This window comes from Molossus molossus, unplaced genomic scaffold (assembly GCF_014108415.1).
Source record: "Molossus molossus isolate mMolMol1 unplaced genomic scaffold, mMolMol1.p scaffold_m16_p_5, whole genome shotgun sequence".
Taxonomy (NCBI): domain Eukaryota; kingdom Metazoa; phylum Chordata; class Mammalia; order Chiroptera; family Molossidae; genus Molossus; species Molossus molossus.
Window position 1 is genome coordinate 112654337 of NW_023425388.1, and position 20533 is coordinate 112674869.

The following is a 20533-nucleotide window of genomic DNA, read 5'->3' on the forward strand; positions in this document are numbered from 1 at the left end:
AAGTTACCAGTTAGTGTGCATGTCTTTTCTTTTTTAAAGAAGTCTGATTTTTATCTCTTTAGAAACGGTTTGAAACTAACAGGGCAGAGGGAGTTTGACAGAGAGGAGAACAAATCGCTGACAAAGAACCTTTTACGTTTCATCAGCGTTGTTAGGACGACAAGCAGGAATGTCTCAGATAATAACTCCCACTTCAAAGATTTCTCAGCTCAATAGAAAGCGGACCATCCTTTTTATTCAACCACAAGGATTGGCACTAAAGAAGACTCCACTGTTTGATTTTTTTCCACCATGTTTATTTTTCCCCTATTCTCCGGGGTACTTGGATAAAATAAACAACATGACAATTAAGGGAACATGGACTTCTAACTTTCCTGCCATCTTCCCTGTCCCCTTGGCCTTGCACTCTGGAGCTCCTGCCCAGGGCCAGCCCAGGCCAGAGGAGTACTATACACAGCACTCTAGGGAGAAACGAGTTTGGGGGTGGGGGGCTGCAAGAGACTTCTGGGGCAGAGGAGCAAAATGGGCTGTGCTGGGGGCCAAAGTGGAAATGACTGAAAGTCACTGTATGAACTTCCCAGACTCATCCAGGGTGTCTTCCCTGCCCTGCACGTTCCATTCGGATGCAGGCATCCACCTTGCTCAAGAGGCAGAGAGATGCTCTGCACAAAACTGAGCTTGGGATGCTCATTTGTTTAGCTTCTGAGGTTGCCTTAAAGTTATTTACTCCTGACCTTGGAGCCTCTTTGAGGCACAGCCAAGATGTTCGGAGACCGGCTCCTCCCTTTCCTGAAAGTGTCCCTGGCGCCAAAGAATGCAGGGTGAACCCCTAAACGTCAGCGAGGCAGGTCCTAAGGGGGAAGTACAGACTGGAGAACGCAGTGACAGTATTAAATGGCGTGAAAGCAAAGGTCAGCGCAAATGTGTCTTCATACAGTGTCTGTAGTGAAGTGTGCCGCCTTTGAAGGGGCCGCTCCCCGCGTGCATTTCCATGGCGAGCCCAACGCGGCATGCTGATGCACCGTCAAACTCACACTTTCAACCCCAAAACCCAACTCTTTGAACAACCCGAGCTTGATTAGACCTTTCTCCTTTTCTTTCCCCTCTTACAAACCATTTCCTCGCCTTTAGAAACTCGCCATCAAACCCAAATGCGCCCTCTGATCACCGCAGAAAGCAGAAACAAAGGGGGCTGAGCGGCGATTCAAGCGGCCTTTTTCTTCCCTCACATTATTATCCATTTTTATTATGATCGGGAACAAGTGCCCATTCGCGTGGGTTTTGTTTACCGGAAATTAAATGAAAATGATTTAGTCCGCGTCAAACAAAAATATATACTTGTATACACAAGAAAAAAGGCCTGTTAGACGTAAATATTATGTCCTTAATGAAAAGCCTGGACGGGCTCCAGGCTAGGCCTTTCAGGATTTTAGTGCGACTTGCCCATTGCCATAGAAATCCTAACTTACCATGAAGATGCACCGTGGCCAAGAAACATTGCTTTGTGCGCGGGCCCTTTGATGTCGCAGGCTCGAGATGCGGGCTCTCAGCTGCGCGGGGCGAGATTACCTTAGGAGCAACGCGGTGGACATCTGTAACAAGCAAATGAAAAATTAAAGGCGATTAGAGGCCGTCCAAACATTGTTATTTTATTTTATTATTTTGAATGGGGGTGGAAGGCAAAAATGGGTCTAGCAATAGAGAAGAAAGAAACGAGTCCAATTTGGGGATGGGAAAAAATTTAAACGTCGTCAGAAGATGCAAATTCCCCAGATGCCCTTTGCACTTTGGCCGCCACGGGGTGGGTGTTTCCGGAGGGGAACAAGGTTTGCTGCCATGCCGACCCTTGGCCAGGCAGCCTCTGGGCCCTATTGTAGCTGGGGAAAGAGGGGAATGTAGTCCCCCTTCCACAAGGAGGGACTCACTAGGCTGTGTTGGGAAGATTTTGTTTTTTTATTAGGGGTAATAAAAAGAGTCCCACTCCAGTCAGGACATTATTTATCTGATGAAACTGTGGGGCGGCTGGGCAGGAGTGATAACCGTCCAAAGTGTCTGAAGGGGAGAGACCGGAGGAAGATGGGGCCGAGTGGCAGGGCCAGGACTTGTTTGCCGGGCTCAATTTTTAAAACTGAGCTCCTTAGAGGCTCCCCCTAGGTGGAAATACCATAACCAAACTTATCTCCAAAGTATTAGGGGGTGGGAATGGGTCTGCAAAATATGTCCCCCCTTCTTTTTCTTTCCTTTTTCCCTCCAAATCTCAACAAGGATTTCTGGGAAGGCCCATTCATCCCAAGGGTGGCAGACTGGAAAATAGGCCCCAATTTTTTCCCCTTATCAGCAGTTGCAAAAGCTTTCGTCTCCCCTCTCACCAACATTGGCTCTCTTTCTGGGGACTTAGTACCCAGCACATGAAATTCACCTTTAGTCCTGGTCGGATAGCTCAGTTGGTTGGAGCATCATCCTGATACATCAAGATTTCGGGTTCCATCCCCAGTCAGGGCACATACAAGAGCCAACCAATAAATGCATAAAGAAGTGGAACAACAAATCGATATTTCTCTCTCTCACTCTCTCTCTCTCTCAAAATAAATAAAAATACACATTCAGCCTAAATCCATTTGGATTTAAAACATTTGTTGTTATAGTTCATTTCTTGTGCCCTTCTTCACCTTAAAAAAAATAAGAAGAAGAAGAACACCATTGTGCGATTTTAACAGACCGTTGCAGAATTGACTCGATTTATCCAGACACGGATCCCTTTGCAGTGCAGACCTTGGCTCAGTGACGTCATTGGCTCGCTGCACTCCTAGCTCCCAGCAGCCACAAGATTTCACAAGCGCAGACTCCACGAGGGTGGAGGTGGGGAGAGGCTGATTGATCTGGGGAGTCCTCAGATCATTGAATCCCAAAGCCTCTCTAGCACTCTTTTGTTTGAATTTCTTGTTGTTTGGACTCACCCTTTACCCCAAGTATATAATGTATATATGAAGCAGACAGATGTATCTGTGTGCTTGGTCAGTCCATGGGGGAGGGGCATGTGATCCCCAGGGGTGGTTCTGAAACCCTCTTATCTCCATGATAGAAGTGCTTGAAAATTTTGGAATCTGGAACTTGTGTATTTTTGTTTCAAAGGACAGCTGAGTGATGGGGAATCGTAAGGAAGCAAAAGAGGAAGGAACTAGGAGGTAAAATCTAAGTGATCCGAACTTCCCGCCAGGCTCCAGCTGGGAGCCGAGAAAGGAGCGGGGCGGGGCGATCCCAGCGGCCCAGTCCTGGAGGAAACAGTTCCCATTCCCTTAACCTCGCGAGGTCTCAGTCTTGCCACCTGAAGTGGCCGGGATTGCAACCTTCTGCCCATCTGTTTATCTGTCTTCTTTACCCTAAAACTGGTTTCATGCTCCCCAATCAAGACGGTGTCTGCGTGGATGTGTGTGGGGGGGAGGGGGCGGGGGCTGGAGAATAAATGAGTACCATATTTACATCTTTAAATAATGGACGTTTTGTCAGCATTCAATGAGCTCTAACAACTGTTACCAGTGACCTCTCTTCCTTCCTCGTTTCCTTCCTCCCTCCTTCCTCACCTTCTCGTCAAGCCTCAAGGACCGGGCCTAGACTAGCAGTCTGCGCGCAGAGCAGCAGCCGCGGCAGCAGCCCTAAGGCCCGAGGCGGCAGCAGCCCTAAGGCCCGCGGCGGCGGCGGCGGCGGCAGGGCCAGGTGCTGGCGCGGGCCTTGGCGTGGCGGGGGCAGGCGCCACCCGGCCAGCGCCTTGACACACGTACCATTCTCGCAGTTCGGCGCCATGCGCCGCCACCGCCGCCGAGGAGGCCGCCGGGGGCTCGCGGCCGAAGTCCGATGAAGGCGACACCAGGGCGGACGGAGTGGCCGAGTCGTAGCCAGAGCTAAGAGGCGGCGGGGAGCGTCCGTGCACCTTCATGTGCTTGCGCAGCGAGCTGGGGTGCGTGTAGCACTTGTCGCAGCCGCGCACTTTGCACGTGTATGGCTTGTCGCTGGTGTGCACGTGCGAGTGTTTCTTGCGGTCGCTGCTGTTGGCGAAGCGCCGCTCGCAGCCCTCGAACTCGCACCTGAAGGGCTTCTCCCCTGGTGGAGGCAATGCAGAGACATTAGTGCGTGTGAGCCGGGGCCCGGCTCGGCCTCCCCAACCGACCCCAATTTCTCTTCCATTATTTAGAAAAGAATCAGTAAAGATTTTCTGAAACCTTTGTGTTCGGGCCCCTCAGGCCCAGCGACCCCTTCTCGGCTGGGAGCGCGCCCTCTGATCTGGCTCCCGCAGACCTCCACCCCTCCCCCTCTCCTGCCCGGGCCTGGGGGAGGGTACGGAGGAGGAGCGACAAAGACTCCATCTTAGTTGAGTTTCCATCCTGGAAAATCCTCATCTACCCCGATTGTTTTCCTCCAATTTTTCTGCACTGGGAGCCAGAACTCCTCTGCCCGGAGAACAGAGTTGACCGAGGAGGTCTCCTGTGCTCAATTTACGGTCACCGTTCCAGCCAAACGTCTCTGTTCCCCGCCCAGAGACCCACCCCGCGCACACCCCATCCTGGCCCAAACTGCTTCCTAAAGTAGGTTTTGTGTAAACGCCAATGGGATCATTGAAGAATGTGCCGCCGATGCACACGACATGTGCATAAAGTGGATTTGTGCCGTAGGGAAAGGTATTCTGAGCAATGATTCACTTCAGAGGCGATTTTTACAGGAAATGGGGTCCCCTCCCCCTTCCCTTCGACCCCCTGAGGGCAAACATTTAACAGCATTCTTCAAATCTTGCCTTAACCGTCCGGGATCCCGCTACCTACGCGCACCGCCAGCACTATTTTATGACGCTGCTCCAGCGGTCTCCGGGAGACGCTGCCGCTGGCGTCGGCTCTTCCAGCCCCCACCGCCCGAGAGGTCGGCTGGCCTCCCCAGACCTCCGCGCCCCGGAGTCGGGCCTCGCAGGCCTGAGCCGAGAGGCCGGTGCCGCCCGGGCCACGAGGGATCCGCGGCCTATCACGCAATCGCACCCCTGAGCGTGGAGGCTCGGGTATGAGCACAGCTGCTGCGGTCACGCCAGGTCCGTCCCGGCGGACCGAGGGTCACGGGTCAGCAGGGATAGACCCGCAAGGGACTCGGCTGGCTCCCTGGTGCGACGCACTGTAGAGCCACGGGAAGGCGCGAGCGCGAATTAGGGTGGAAATGCCGGCGGAGGAGCGAGCTCAATCCCGGAGCTCACCGCCGGCTCGGCTCGCTGGCGTGTGGGGAGGAAAGAACTCGAGAGCCCGGAAGCCCAGGTTCCTGCAGAGCTGCAGATGCCGCGGGAAGGAGGGGAGGAAGTGTCTAAGCGCTTCAAACAATTGGATGCCGCCGGGAACCCTGGGTTGAGGGAACCGCTACCAAGCTCTGGCTGAGAAGAAAGAGCTGCACCGCTGGAGGACCGTTGCCTTTGTGGTCGCTTCCTCGAGAGACGGGCGCGTTGGGGGCAGGTTTAAACAAAGCCCCTGTTCCCGAGCCCTACCCAGGCTCAGGCTGAGCCAGAGGTTTGCGCACAACCCTCGCCTCCGCGCCGCAGAGGTTTGTGAACCCAGGGCTCCGTCCCCGCCCGGCCGGTGCGCCCTCCCCCTGCAGGACTTGTGCTGGTGCAGTGGATCACTGAACGGGGCTGGAATCTGCCATTTCTCGGGACACCGGTACCGTTTTATAAAAATAAATATATAAAGGAGTAAGCAAAATAAATCAGTGTCCCTATTTGCCTCTCGTTTTTCTCCCCTTAATCCCTGTTAGTATCTGCCAAACTAAAACTTTTCTTCCTCCCTCCCTTCCTTCTTTTTCTCCTCTCCAAAATCTCTTACAAGAACCATGCAATTCAGGACCTGCAAAAGGAAACAAGATTTGCTGAGAAAACAGAGGACGAACGGAATTTAAGATTGATTGCCCCATCGCCGCCCTCCCCACCCCCCATCTTCCCCACACACTTATCCCATTTTGTGAGCGCCTCGTTCGACGTTCACGTAAAACAGAAACAATGATTTCGTCCCAGACGTGGAGCAGAGGCGGAAAAAGCAGGGCACTTAAGTGAAACGAGCCGCCTGGAAGTTCCGAGGCTCCTGGGAGGCCAAGCGAGGCCGCGCCCCCGAGCCCCCAAAGCCTCTCCCCAGTTGCAGGAAGCGCCCGGGTCTCCAGTCTAACACCCCCCACCCCACCCCCAACACAATGCCTCCGCCCGCTCCCTCCCACCGGTCTGGGCTCTGAGCCCTGGATGGGTGGAGGTGGAGAGCAGGGCTGGTCCCAGGCCCGCAGCCCTCCCCGAGCAGCGGGTCCCGGGGCTGTCGTGAAAGACCCGAGTCTCCTCCCAGAAGCTCGACTACCGAGAGAGACCCGTACCCCAGCCCGCGCCAGGCCCGCGCGACAAAGTTTGGCAGCGGTGGGGCAGTTCGCTACGCCATTTTCTGGCACTTGTGGCTGATCCGAGTTGTCCCAGCGCCTCGGCCCGGAGTCTCTCCTCTCCCTCAGACCCCCAGCCCTGCCTGTCACTACACACTGCCTGGGAAGTGGGGCGCGTCGGCGGCACAGAGTCCGGGGAAGGGCGCCTGGCGGCGGGGACAGGCCGGAGCGCGCGGGGGCCGGCGTATCCCTCGCGGCCGCACCTTTGTTCCGGGCCTGCTGTGACCGCCACAAAGCGAAACCTCTCGGCGTGCGCTTGGGGCAGCAGCCTCCGAAACCAGGCCCGGAATTCAGATCCGCTCGAATGTTAACTCCCGAGAAATCATCAGCTCCTATCCTCTGCTTCCGTGATGCGAGGAAATGAAACGCCATTAATATTTGAAAAGGCAATTATTTTCCTGTTGAACCGTCTTCATGAATAATTTGTAGTGAGGTCTATTGCCATTTGAGAAACATTTTGTTGTTTTTTTTTCCCCCCTCTTTTCATTACTTCGGAGGGGGGTTTGAGAGAAACGCCGGAGCAGGCCAGACGAGGCTCTGCTGATTTGTTCTTGTTTTAAACTCCAGCGATAATGAGTCAGGATGCCAGCGGAAAAGACGCACTAAGAACGGCCCTGAATAGAAGTAAACCTGAGCCAGCCCGGGCGCACTGAACTTGCTTCTCTGCTGTAGGTCGATTGCACTAAGAATTTAACCATTTTCTGCTTCACGGCCCTCAAACAGTAGGCCAGCAAAGAGCAGTAAAAGTTTGTTTGTTTAGAACTCCCCTGTCATTAAAAATGAGTCCCTGCGCTGGCTCAGGACTGCGAGTCTCCCTTCGCGGTGCGAGGCCGCTGGCTGCTGCAGCAACCAGCCTGTGGGCAGTGCTGAGTCCTCACCTCTTTACGCTTCACCCCGGAATGAAACTGGGGCGGGGGGGGGGGGGGAGGCAACCTTGAAGCAGCTCCAAGAAACCATACGTTTCCAGACATGCTCCGGAAATAAAGTGAGAGACTAAAAGTGGACTTCGGTCTGGCCTCCGCGTGTGCCAGTGTCCTGACCAAAGACCCCAAGATTGCAGGGTTTGTGGGAGAAGGCGGGATCGAGCAAACTTCTTTCCAGGGCGCTGCTAGCCTGGGAGAGTTCTTTGACTCTAATTATTGCCCATGTTTCCGCCAATAATAGAGATGAGTAAAGCAGAGCACCGGTGAGGAGGAGAAATGGGGCACCAAGGTGGAACTTGTTTTATACCCTGGTCTAGCCACTGGTCTGGTTCTCCCCACCACTGCCAAAAACAACAACAAAAAACCACCACCACCACAACAACAAAAAACACACAAAGGAGAGGAGATGTTGACTTCTTAAACTTGGGGAGGGGGCGAGAAAACCCTAGCTAAGTAGAGTACAAACATGACTGCTAAACTAATTAATGTAACTTCACACGCTCTTCTGGTAAGTGTGAAAACTTTCTCCTTGCAATTGCATTAATTAGAGATGCTTCTGGCCAGGGAAGTTCAACTTTGCAGGCTCTTGCCCTGGATCCCTTTCTTACTGTTTACTAGATCTAACAGATGTGGTTGACACATGTCCCCATTTCACTTAACAGCTCGGTAAATGACATTTAAGGTGGATGAGTCTCCTTGGATCTCTGCTAAAGCAGAAGGGAGGATTTGTCAAACGCCCCAAGTGTCCAGTCATCAAGGCTCCAAAACAGGGCTACAGTTAGCCCAGAGACCCCAAATCCTAAAGAAGGCACCAAGGGCCTGATGACCCCTCAATTCAGGTGGTGTCAGGTTGATAGGCTGGAGGGGTGCTCTCCAAAGCAACCAGGAAAAATTGAATTGTTCCTATGTTTTTAAGACTTTGAGAAACTGATATTTTAAATACCTTAAAGTCAAACTCAGTGAGCAGGGAACACCCATATGCACCCTCAGAGACCCAAACACGTTCACTTTAGCCACCCAAAGAAGAAACCCCCTATTTTCCTCCCCATACTCAGCCTCAGGCACTTCTGTGATTCTAAGAGAAGGGAATAATTATATTTTATGGACTTGTCTCATGGAAACACCAAATATCCCCCTTCTCCCCAGATGGAACTTGAAATTCAGCCCGAGGGCCAGAAGAGGCCTCCTGCTTCCCCAGGGTCTGCATGAGATAGTGCCGAATACTGACCTGTGTGAGTTCTTTTGTGTATTTTGAGATTTTCTGATCTAGCAAAGACCTTCCCACACCCCGGGAAAGGACAGGGGAAGGGCTTCTCGCCCGTATGCACGCGGATGTGATTTACAAGTTTGTATTTGGCTTTAAAGGGCTTGCCCTGGCGCGGACACTCCTCCCAGAAGCAGATGTGGTTGGCCTGCTCCGGGCCGCCGACGTGCTCCACAGTGACATGCGTAACCAGCTCGTGCATGGTGCTGAAAGTTTTGGAGCAGAGGCGCGGGGGTGCGGGGCCGTCGGCGGCCAGCCACTTGCAGATGAGCTCCTGTTTGATGGGTTGGCGCATGTAGCGGAAGAAGGCGCCAGGGCCGTGCGGTGCGGCGAGGTTCACGGTCAGGTTCATGCCCCCGTAGCCATGAAGGGCCGCGGCAGCTGCGAGGGCGTCGCTGCGGGCCACGGGTCCCGGGGCGAAAGGTTCGGGCCGCGCGTACATTTCTCCGGGAAGCCCCAGACGCAGGAGTCCGTTCAATGTGCCACTGGCCGAGGCCTCGGGAGACTGTTCGTGGAGGCCAGGGAACACTGAGGGGCTGGAGGCGGCAGCGAGCTGGGGGTCATGGTGTCCGGAACTACTACCTGTTGTCAAGACAAATAACGAGGGTAAGAACGTGTGGAGTGAGCTGCGCGTTCCACCTGGCCCTGGGGGACAGACCCAGCCCGGCCGCGCTACGGCCTCCGCCTTCAGCGCCGAGACCCGGAGCAGGACGGCGGCTGCAGCAGACCGAGCGGACCGCACGAGGCCGAGTGCCTGCGCCGCGGTTGGGCTGGGCGGCGGTAGGGTAGAGCCCCCTGCCGCCCCATGAGCCTGGGAGGGACGGCGGCGGCGCGGCGAGTGGAAGGGGCCGCGGGGCGCGCAGTGCGGAGTCTGTGGGCGGTTGGGAGCCCCTAGGCTCTGCTCCGGAGAGATCAGACCTGCCCCGCAAACTCGCTTCCGGGGCCAACTCCCGGTGGCCTGCGGGGGAGTGGGGGTGTGGTAGGTGGTGGTGGTGTTGCTGAAGCTCCCTGGCCATATATAGTAATTTTAGCGCCTGGGTCCTCTGGGAGTCGGCGGCCTGCCGCACACGGGTCAGACTCCCCAGAGTTCCCTCGGTCTGGCCGCTCAGGCCGCCGTCACCTGACAGCGTGGAGGGGAAGGAAGAGCCACAAAACAACTTCTGCAAAGTCCCCCCCCCCCCCCCCCCGCCTTTAAGTTTTGGATTGTGACTTTTTTCCCCCTCCTTTCTGTCGGTCTTTAAAGCCTACTTGAAACCTGCACACTACAGAGGCAGCAGCGGGGCGCTTGAGGAAGTGAATAGAGATTCGGGGCCCCGGCAGGGGCCCGCGGAGAGGAACAATCGCCTAGGTCGCCCATTGGCCCGCCGCTGGGTCCGACGTCAGCGATGACAGGTCTGCCGCACGCGGACACACACACACACACACACACACACACACACACACAACTGCTCCTGCTCCTCCTCCCGCCTCGCCCCCCATCATCTCCCACTTCTACTGCTCATGCGCTCTGACCCGGGCACGGATTCTTTTCTCTGCCCCGAGCCTCCTCCCGTTATCTCCCGAAAGCCAGGTGGATCTGCTCTAGGAAGTGAGCGGGGCTCGGCGATGCCTCCGTTCCCTGCGACTTTGGGACGGGTGTCGCCCTGCACCAGTCCTCGGGGCTGACCTAGTGCACCTAGCCTCGCCGGGACCGAGGGGCAGTACCCAGAGCTTGGGGACGGTTCCCGCGGTTTGTCCCAGGAGCTGGGTGGGAGCGAGGGCGGCGATCCAGGGACGAAAGGCGGCTGCAGACTAGGTGGCCCGGAGCAAGAGAACGCCTAGGCCCGCCGCCCGTGGGCCTCATTTCATTTTCCCATTGTTTCCGAAATTATTCTCTCTCTCGCTCTCTCTCATACACACACGTTTCTCCCGAAGCTCAGACCACACCACGCCTTCCAACTTGCATCCTTTCTTCTCCCCTCCCCCTCTCCCTTCTTCCCACTTAGCCTTGGAGGCGCCTCCTCCTGGTGCCGGGCGCTCGCACAGACTCGTGAACCGAAGGATCCGGCCCTGACCAGAGCCAGGAGTTAACAGGAGGAGGTGACCTAGAGAGGCTGGCTTCGAGCGCACACAGCCCTCCTGAGATGGACTAAGAGTCCTCCCAGCCATAAAGCACAGTTCCCCGAAGGCGCACCGGACAAAGAAACAAGGGGGAGCCAGCAAGCAGGCCCTGAGCCCGTAGACCCTGCCTGCTGGCCGAGCCTGAGAAAAGGGACGTAGGAATCACTTCCACGCTCAGCTCCCACCACTTGTTGCCCGTGGCCAGAGCCTGCTTCCTTCCTCGCTTGCCTTCAGGATTCTGAAAAGAGTAGACGCCCCTTCACCCGGCCCAGGCTGTGAGAGGGACTGTGGGTTCCCCGCCTCCTCTCGCAGACGCCCTCCCGGGATTCGGGTGCCACCGTCTTGAGGTGGAGGTGGGGGGCGTGAGGTGGAAAAACCCTTCAGTTCTGGCCCAGTCGAGTGTGGCAAAAGCGAGAGAAGGGGGGTTGGGGTATCCTTTGTTTGTGCCGACCCGCTAGGGGCCGGCTACATCGCCTGGCAATAAAGGGCTCTTGGCCTCCACCCCTGCCTTGGTCTCTAGCTGAAAATGCCAACCTAAGTACTTGGGCCTCCCTGGTGGTCGTAGAAAGCACCCCAAAGCTGAGAAATGGTTCTTTCAAAGAAGTTTTAAGAATTAAGTAAAGATTCCCCTACCACTAGCAGAGGTAAGAAGTTTGGACAGATTACGGTGAACTTGGACTCAGGGTTTTTGAGCTGCCCCACCCATTTGCAGCATCAAGGATTATTCTTATACATTTCCTGGTCAGAAAATAAGGATTTCTTTTCAATTTAAAAAATAATTGACTTATTTATAATGGTTGGCAGGTTCTTTGATGAGACCTTTTTCATCTACTACATTGTTCCCGCTCAGGGTGCATTTTAGTGAGGGATTAACTTCCACAACAATTTCTCCAGGCTTTGACAAGTGCAGGTCTTTCTGCTCTTCCAGCCGGAAGAGCTTAAGCAACTACCAATAGATGCTGCATTAGCATCAAAAAATGAAAAGTTGAAGGAGAACATTTGCCAGCCCAACATTGTCTGCTCTGGAAACCAAGGGCTTTCACAGTAGTGTTGAGACTAGAATCTGAGGATGTGTCTCTTTTCTTGGTTTTCATGCTCTCCAATGCTCCCTTTCTGGGATTTACCCATCTGCCTACAGACAACTCTTTTTTGGTCTCCCATCCTGTGTCCTTTCCTCCAAGCCTGGTCAAGAATGATCTCTGTGTCTATCTGAGGTGTTTCTAGTCTCTTCGAATGGTTTCAAGGCTCCCCATGGTGCAGGTGTCGGTTGGATGATTCAGCTTTCCAGGCGAGTCTGGGTGGAACCCAGGGCTCAGAAAATAACAAAGACCAAAACCAAAAGCCCAAATGTGTCTGTTCCAACCTGGGATCCCTTGCCATTTCTCCTAAGCATCCCTCAACACAGAGCTTAGTCATCTCCCCCTGGAGCATTCAGACCTCAGTGCAGAGCATGTTTGCAGTAGTTCAGCAATTAAAAGAGTTTTTTCCCCACCTGAACCTAGGCCATCTACAACCTGCTGTTCAGGATGTTTGTCAATCTCACCATCCACTTTGACTTCCATTAAAAGTCTGATTTGCACAAAAATGGATCTCTTAATATGCACACTGTGACCTTACCTGCATCAAAATCTTTGAATAACTGTACAGAACAAGAGTATTGCATGTACATTGTTTTAGGCTGTGCACCCTTTTGGAACCCTGGTGAAGCTAATTAATTTTAATAGTACTGTGTTTGTTGCCCACACTCATAATAGAATAAAATTATACCTTTCCATTAGAAGTTGGTGAAAATAAAGATTTTTTTCCCATCCAAATATGCAGACTCCTTGAATTCTAAGCATTGACTCTGTGGACTCCGGGGGGAAAAAGAGGAGGTTTTATAAACAGAAAGTGTTAGTACATTACACACTCTCTCTTACTAACTCTATCTTGAAAGGCTTTGGACCTGTGTATGGCTTTTTATGCCAACAGCAAAAGAGCAGATACACCCAATTCAGTCCAATTCACCGAAAGTTATCCAGCCCTGCGGAGCTCCCTCCATACACAGCCTTCTCTGGAAGCACTGGAAACATCTGGACCCTTCCTGGGTCCATGCTTCTTGAGTGGTCAGCGGTCACTCAACCAGCAGGCCACTAAGGCTGCCTGATTTTGAAAGTTCCTCACAGCCACATGGTTCACACCTTGGTGGCTAAATACAGCGATGGGACCAAGCATTCTCCTGCTTGGACATTTTCCCAGGGACAGAGATAGAGAGAAAAAAATCCATTGCACTCACTAATGTTTATAAACAGGAAACTTTGGGCAATTATATAAGGGTCTTCAAGGCTTATCCCTGATATTAGCACCAAAACAGTATCCAGCTTACCGCAAAAGACAGCTGGGGTACCAATGTCAAGGAAACACATTTTGCTTTTTAGAGATATTCCTGTGAGTCTTCCAGTGCCCAGCTAGCCAAGAGTTCAGGTTTCATTGACTATTGGTTGAGCAGGCTGAGGAGTAGTATCCTCCTCTGTGGTGATCAGAATTTTTTTTTTTTTTAGAATGTATTCACCACTCTTACTTCCAATACCAAAATGCTTGGCTGGAACATTCTTTTACTAACCATTCTGGGGTGTATAGCATTATTGAGTCCACGTTTCTACTTCATTTGCAGAAAGAAAGAGAAAAGGAAGACCTGTTCTGCAGTCCCAAGATCTTTCCGCAGAGGGGCTCTGGGGGCTTTCACGAGGGCCTGTTGGGAGCACGGTTCACCAACAGACACTAAACATTCCTCCAGTGCCCAGAATCATGGCCTATGTACCCTTGTTTGTCCAAGCCAGACCAATGCAACAGCATAAACTAAACTGATTTTCTAGTCCTGCTGTACAGAAATGTGACATTTGATGATTCTACCATCTGCCAGGGCTGCTCACGTCATTGTCTCGAATGGGGACATGCCAGAAACTCTCTCCCTTGGAAAGGAAAGAAATGAGAGAAATTTCAGATCTATGACTGAGCTATCTTGCAATTTTGCTCTCTTTAGCAGTGCTAAATGATGATTATCGGTTGCAGGTTATGCCCAAAGCAGTATCCTATGAGCTGAGGGCCACTGCACAGAGCCTGGTTAAGCACAGCCCTTGTTGCCTGGATGTTCTGTGTCTAAATCTGCCGTCACTTGTTTTCTCTTTTCTTCCTTGTTTCTGACCAGGTTACCACCCCAAACGAGGGACAAATCTCTTCATAGGCTATTCACAGACAGACTTGAGGTTTCCTGCAGTGAAAGGTGGTCTCTATTCTTATGGGAAAATAATTAAATAACTTAAACCCCAGGAGGCCACCGTCCATCCAGGCCCAAATTGTACAGAGGAGATGAGATCTATCAGGATTTTGCAGACATTCCTCCCCTTTGCTATGCAAGTTTGTGCTTTAATCATCATTAATGGAACTGAGTATGAAAGAAAATATACTTGGATAGAATTTACTTTTCAAACAATGGTTCTGCAAAACATCTTTCAACAAAAGATTAAGCAACAGGGCTAAAGGATCTTTCAGAACCGCCCTGAAGAACGGAAACAACGGAATTTACATAAAAACCACACCTCTCTGGAGACTTCTGCCATCAAATCACCCCAGAGGAATAGAAAAGAGCCATTTCCTGAGTTGTCATTTAACTTTTGTTAAGAAGGTTGCTTTTCCTACCAACAAAGAAGCACCTAGGAGGCAACCGTCAGCTGCTGGTGTAGTTGAAATGAGGAAAGCTAGATGCCTGGAAGGGAAACCCCCAACCCTAAATCATATGCTTATTCTAAATGGAATATTAAATTAAATTCTTCACAATGAAGGTATTCCTGACTGAGCGGCTGTCAGTCACTCTCTGTTCAGACACCACATTGTGGGAACATCATCACCACCACATTGCAGAAGGCTGGTGTCCCTGGTAAAGATGATGCATATCATGTAAACCCCATCACCAAGATCAAAGTATGCTTCTTTCATGGAAGCCAATATATGTCAAACCTCATTCCAATCAAATCGTCTGGAAATGAATTCAAGATGAATATGTCATAGAATAATGTGACAGTGGAACTGCAGAAGGTCAGGGGTGGTTGTTTCAATGAGAGAGTCGTCAAATATTAATTCTAGAACGTCCAGATGAGTAGGCATTGAGGGAGATTAGTCAGCGGCTGGTGGGACTTTAAGTCGCTGACTTGTGTACAAATACATCAAACACCAAGGTGTTACTCCAAATTTTACTCAGGAAACACCCCCCAAACTCACAACCAACATAAGCAAACGACCAAACAAAACTTCCTACTTCCAAAAAAAAAAAAAAAAATTTAGCAAACCAATATTCAAAAGAGGATTTTTCACTTACTCGACTCTTTCAGAGCAGTTTGGTAAAGTCGCAACCGTCTCCTCATGGCCGAGGAGGTCTTGAATCTCATTTTCTGACTTTGAGCCTGTTCCGGGGGGAAAAAAGACAAAGTCACTAGTTAAATACTTTCATACATGTATGGCAAGATTTTGTGGCCTGCATGTGTGAGTGAAAAAGTATTAATCTGAAAAGTCTTTCAATCTTTCTTTGACCATTTTCAAATTTGGCAGTGTGTGTGTGTGTGGGGGGGGGAGTCTGCTGGGAAATTCCCGTGTTTATTAAAAAATAATATAGTCTCGATGGTTAAAAAGTATATATATTAAAAGCATCGGTCCCCAACAAGAATGTTATCTCAAACTCACTTTTTGCTCTCCCAGGCAAGGGAAATGGAGCACCCTTTCAGTCAGTGTGCAAACATCTCTAACTTTGAGCATTGGAATTGATTGTATGAGAAGCCACCATTATTTTCTTTCAGTGTATTAATGGAGTTTAGTGAGATGTGATGGGGAGGACCGGGCAGTTAGCAGATTAAAACGGGAGCTGTAACTGTGGAAGCTGGGAGGAGAGACATTTTATTGCAGATTGCTAGATCCTGTCCTGCTCGGTGGAATCCCTCACATGGCTTCTTCCCCGGGCCCCTTTGGAAGCCATAGCTGGTTGATTTTTCAAATCTAACATATAATTCCACAGATTATGGGAAGGAAGGTGTCATTTCTATCATCTGATCCTGACTGCCCCCTTTCTTATTTAAGAAAGTCAGAAACAACCTGCTCCCTTCCCCCCACAAGAGATTTGCATTCTTTATCAGATTCACTTTGCAGATAGAGCCAGCAAATCTTTGGCCATCTTCAAGCCTGAACCGCACCCCGGGGACCTCTGCATCTGTCAGGCCAGGACAGGCCGTGGAGCAGCCAAACAGGCGATCCACCCAGCCCTAGCCCTCAACTGGGCCTAGAAAGACAAACAGTCATTGAAAAGGTCTCAGGCTGGACAAACACAACAAGCCCTCTGTCAATGAGGATGTCTGCTCGTCTTGACACTCCAGCCCACAGAACAAGCAGTTGTTTAACTTGTTGAACCACAGGCCAAATCCAAGTGGGGCTCTGCTATCTCAAAGGCTTTCCAGTTCTCTGTGTTCAAAGATCTCTTTCTCTCTAACCGTGATCCCCAGACAGAACCTGAACTTGCTTGGGTGTTTTCTCCCTTCCCTCTCCCTTCTTTTCTAGGTCCAAGCCTGAGAGGTGGGGAGGGGGTAAACTCACTGTTTCCCAGAGGGTTTTATTTATTTTCAATTCTTTCTAACCAAAAGGAATCCATCCCCAAGGTAATAGGCTCCTTCCCGCACAATTCAGAAGAGAAAGCAGGCCCAACTTTGCATTTCTACAGGAGGATGGCATGCTGGGCATCTTTCCTCTAAAATTTCCTCATGGCGGGATATCTGGCATAAGAAAAGTCCTGGTTGGTTGGAACTAATAGAATTTACTTTTTTGATTCTGAAGAAAATGGTCCTGAATTTCCCTAGGGGACTGTCCACCCGCAATGCTGCCCAAGTCCTCCATTTGAGAGGCCTGTGTCCCGTCTATTCCCAGGCCCTGGTAGTCCTTTATGCATTACAAACCCACAGGCATGCAAACAATTGCTGCAGAGGCTGGGCTCCAGAGGCCACTGGGACCTTAAGCTGCTCTCAGTAGTAACTCCATCACCAGCCAGTTCAGGGAACAAGGGTAAATATCTTCTTCGGTTCAAACTCTGACCCCACGTAGCAAGCTAGTCCTCTCATCGAAGGAGCGGTCAGAGAATTAGGGGCAGCCCCTAGGCCCCTGGACCTGAGAACCCCACCAATCCAAGAATTTAAAAGCCCTGAAAATGCTAGATTTGATTCCCCCCCAAGACACCCCCAATGATTGTTCCTCACTCACTCGCTTTCTCACACTGGCCCCCGCCACTGAATCACCACTCGGGAGCACAGTCTGGAGACTTACTGAAATCTTTCTGCATTTCCACACCCTGAGAAGAGGTGCCAGCAAGCCCTGGCAAAGTATTCGTGCTGAGGGAGAGCGAAGAAGGTAGGCTGGTGGGTAGAGGCAGAGAGCACCATTTTGTAGGTTCACCCGAGCCTGCGAGGGCCTATGCGAGGTCAGAGGTCATCTGCAGCCTGCTTCCCCAGCTAGGGGCTCTAGTCCCCAAGCTTTCAACCCTGCTCCACACTGAGTAACCTGCAGGCTCTCCTGAAAACAAGGCATGCTTGCTAGCTGTCCGCCACAGCCCAGCCCGCGCGGGTGCAGAGCAGGGGACCTGTGACTGCCTCCCAGCTCCAAAGCCCAAACTCCTCCGCACCTTCGCCGGAGGCCTGCTGCTGCCAGCTGCACCAGGCACCTCCCTGGCTCCCCTCCACCGGGCTCTTGAATACCAGGAAGGTGGGCCGCGAGGCTGGGTGGTGTGGCGGCCTGTTCTCATTCTTCTGTTCCCTAGAGGGAAGAGCTCGGGTTTCCCCGGCCCGGGGATGAAGTCTAGGCGACTTCGTGTGTCCACAGTAGAGTTTGCATGAGTGAGTCTCGTGAAGGACCAGCCTGGATATTTAACCATCCCTTTGAACCACCCCCCAAATCTGCCTGCGGCTGGACGGAGGGAAGGAGGCTGATGCCTCCACGTGGGTAGCTGTGCCGCCAAAGCCGTCGGAAATTTCCTCCCCAAGGGGGGAGAAATATGACCTTGGAATCCAAAGGGTGTTTCCTGCAGATGGTGCCAGCCAAGTGACAACCTTCCAACGCCCTTTCTCCATTCCTAAGACCTCGCAGGTCCCAGCTGTCCCCACGGACCATCCATCAACCTCCAGCTTTCCGGTCGGTCGAGCCTTTGAGGCAGTCTTACTTTCTTTCACAGACCGACACCGGTCCACCTCTCCTGCCCCTAATTTCGTGTCCCTAGGTGTCTAGGGTAGTGCCCAGAATCCTAGATGGCTGCGGCCTGCTCCCCGGAGAGCCAGTCCTAGCCCTGCTTTGCACCTGAGAGAGAGAAAGCCAAGTCCCAAACCCACGGCAGGCGGCGCGCAGAGCGCGGATCTCAGCGGTCAGCGTCCTGAGGCAGAACCGGGACGCGCGAGGGCAGCGAGCCAGCCCCGCGGCTGACCCAGCCAGCCTCCGCCGTCCGCTTGGGGCGGAGGAGTCCCGTCATCTCGCTGCCAGCCAGGCTAACTTGGCTCCTTGGACCCTGGGGAGGGGCAGCCGGGTCTCTCCTGCCTTCCTCCTGGGGGCAAAGCAGAGACGCTGCTGCAGGGGCCCCTTCCGGTGCGGATCCCGCTCGCTCCGCGCGCGAGGGAAGTTCAGGGCCACGATTCTCCTCCCTGTGCCCACGTGGGGCACCCATGCAATTTACAAGGAGACGAGGTAGGGAGGGCGGGCGGGCAACAAGATGCTAGCTCTTGGATCCTTTGCTAGTTGGAGCTCCAGCCGGTCCCCTTGACATCCCCCTCCTTATCCTGGGGAGAAGGAGTGGACTCATCCCCATCACTGCCCCTCGGCAGAAGGACCCCCTCCTCCCTGCAGTGTCAGTGGGGTGGGGCCAATTACCCACAGTTGGGGGGCTAGAGAAGGAGGGGACTGAGGGAGAAAGTCTAGATGGGCCTCTACCCACAGTGGGGTTTGGGTGCCAGTGGTCCCGGTAAGGGAGCTGGCGAACCCAGCAGCTGGAGGAACAGGTCTCCCCCGTCTGCCCCTGGACTCACGCACTTACCCCGCTCCACCTGTTGCTGGGATCGCCTCATTTCTGCACATCACTTTGGGGTGGCTGAGGGGGGACCACAAACCCCTCTAAGCCTCTCTTCGTGGTTCCAGCGAGGCGATCATCCTTCATTTCTCTTTTTCCAGCTTTCGGGAAGCAGTTAGGGAATGTATGATGAAGCAGAAATGAGCCGTCAGGATGATATTTTAATGGCTTATATGTCACGTTGGTGCATGTGGCTTTTGAACTGGAGCCGCTTTCGTTCCCTGCAGAGAGCGCCGCAAATCCCACTTGATAACTTCTACAACCCACAACTTTTTTATCCCCTCCCCGCACATTCACTCTCACCCTGTATATTTGGACACGTTTCCTAAAAATACTCTCTTGTCAATGTCCCCAACGGATTTTCCACGGACTGGAAGGGAGAAGACTGACTTTTCTTTTTTGAAGAATTATTTTTGCTCCCCCCTCCCCCAAAGGCTACCCTTCCTCCTCTGTCCCCTCCCTTGTGTTTTTTGAAAGGCAGGAGAGGTGGGTTCACTATTTGTCCTCCCTGGTGATTGCAAGACAGACTCTAGAGAAAACTTGTAGAAAAGGTTTTTACAACTGCACTGGAGTCAGGATCCAATCTCCCCTTGCAGACTGTAGAAAACACTTTATTCAAAAAAGATACATCGGAGTCTCTCAAATGTATCCTTTTTTTTTTTTTTTTTTTTTTTTTAACCACCCCTCTGGCCGCAACCTTTCCTTCCATTCCCCATCCCGGTCCAGTCAAAGTCGGTGTGGAAAACTGGGCCGCTGCACTCAGACTTGTTGCTGGAGACATACTGTTTGATTTTTTCTTTCTCTCTCAAATTTCTATTTCCCAGCCCAAGCACCAATGCTCAGCCAGGTCTTTTCAGACACTGAGAAACCACCCTCGTTACACAAGACGAGTTTTGGGAGGGCGCAGGGAGAGGGCAGCTCAGCTCGCCAACCCCAGGAAAAAATCTGGTTGATGAAAAGACCAGAAAAGCAGAAAGGCGAGCAGCGGCCAGAGCGGCTCTGCCTTCCTCCGGCCTGTGCTGCTAAGGCGGGTGACTGGGCAAAACCAATTCATTTCCATTTCCCCGTCTCCCAAGCGCTGGTGAGTTTCCTAACTGGGCTCCGGTGAAAGGATGCGTTGAGGTTTCTTTGTCTGCAGAAAGAGTTTAGGGCTCTGATTCAGCTGCAAATAAGCCAAATGAAGTTAGAAACAAAGGGCAAATTGAAAGATTCCGACTCTTGGCTTTTTGTGTTTTCCTTACTAGAAAATAATTAGACCTAATGAATATGCAGACGCTTGAGCTAAACCCTCAGCCTGGACCGCGCGGTTTTAAACAGAGCTGAGGAGAAATGCAACCTTTATCCCCCCCCAACCCCCCGCATCCGTGTGCATTTTTTGAAATGCATAAATGTTACTCGCCTTAATTGATTGAGTCACAGGGATTTTTTTCCCCTGCTTTTAAGTGCCATACTCTTCTACCTTTCAACAATCATTTTAATATATGGTCAATGGTTCTTTGTGGACAGGACAAAAAGCAACTACGCGCAGTTGTTGAATAGACTTTGCGCTGGGCAAAGACAGGTTAATCGAGGGCCGGATCGCGAAAACAAGCGAGTGTTGTATGTTTGCACTGAATCCAAATGTCTGCATTTTCCTAACTAAATCAAAGGGAGTGTTATTTCTTTTTCTGCTCACTCATCTGAAGGTAA

The 20533-nt window shown here is 52.0% G+C and overlaps 1 protein-coding gene across 1 annotated transcript; it reads right to left on the bottom strand.

The window, feature by feature from the left end:
* Window positions 1–266: 266 nt before the first annotated feature.
* On the bottom strand, window positions 267–19069 carry ZIC4 (Zic family member 4). The gene is made up of 5 exons (XM_036243138.1): window positions 18812–19069; window positions 15080–15164; window positions 8590–9207; window positions 3780–4098; window positions 267–1592 (listed from the first exon to the last, which is right to left on the bottom strand). Coding segments are annotated over exons 2-5 (1008 nt in total). The 5' UTR covers window positions 15150–15164; window positions 18812–19069; the 3' UTR covers window positions 267–1591.
* Window positions 19070–20533: the final 1464 nt, after the last annotated feature.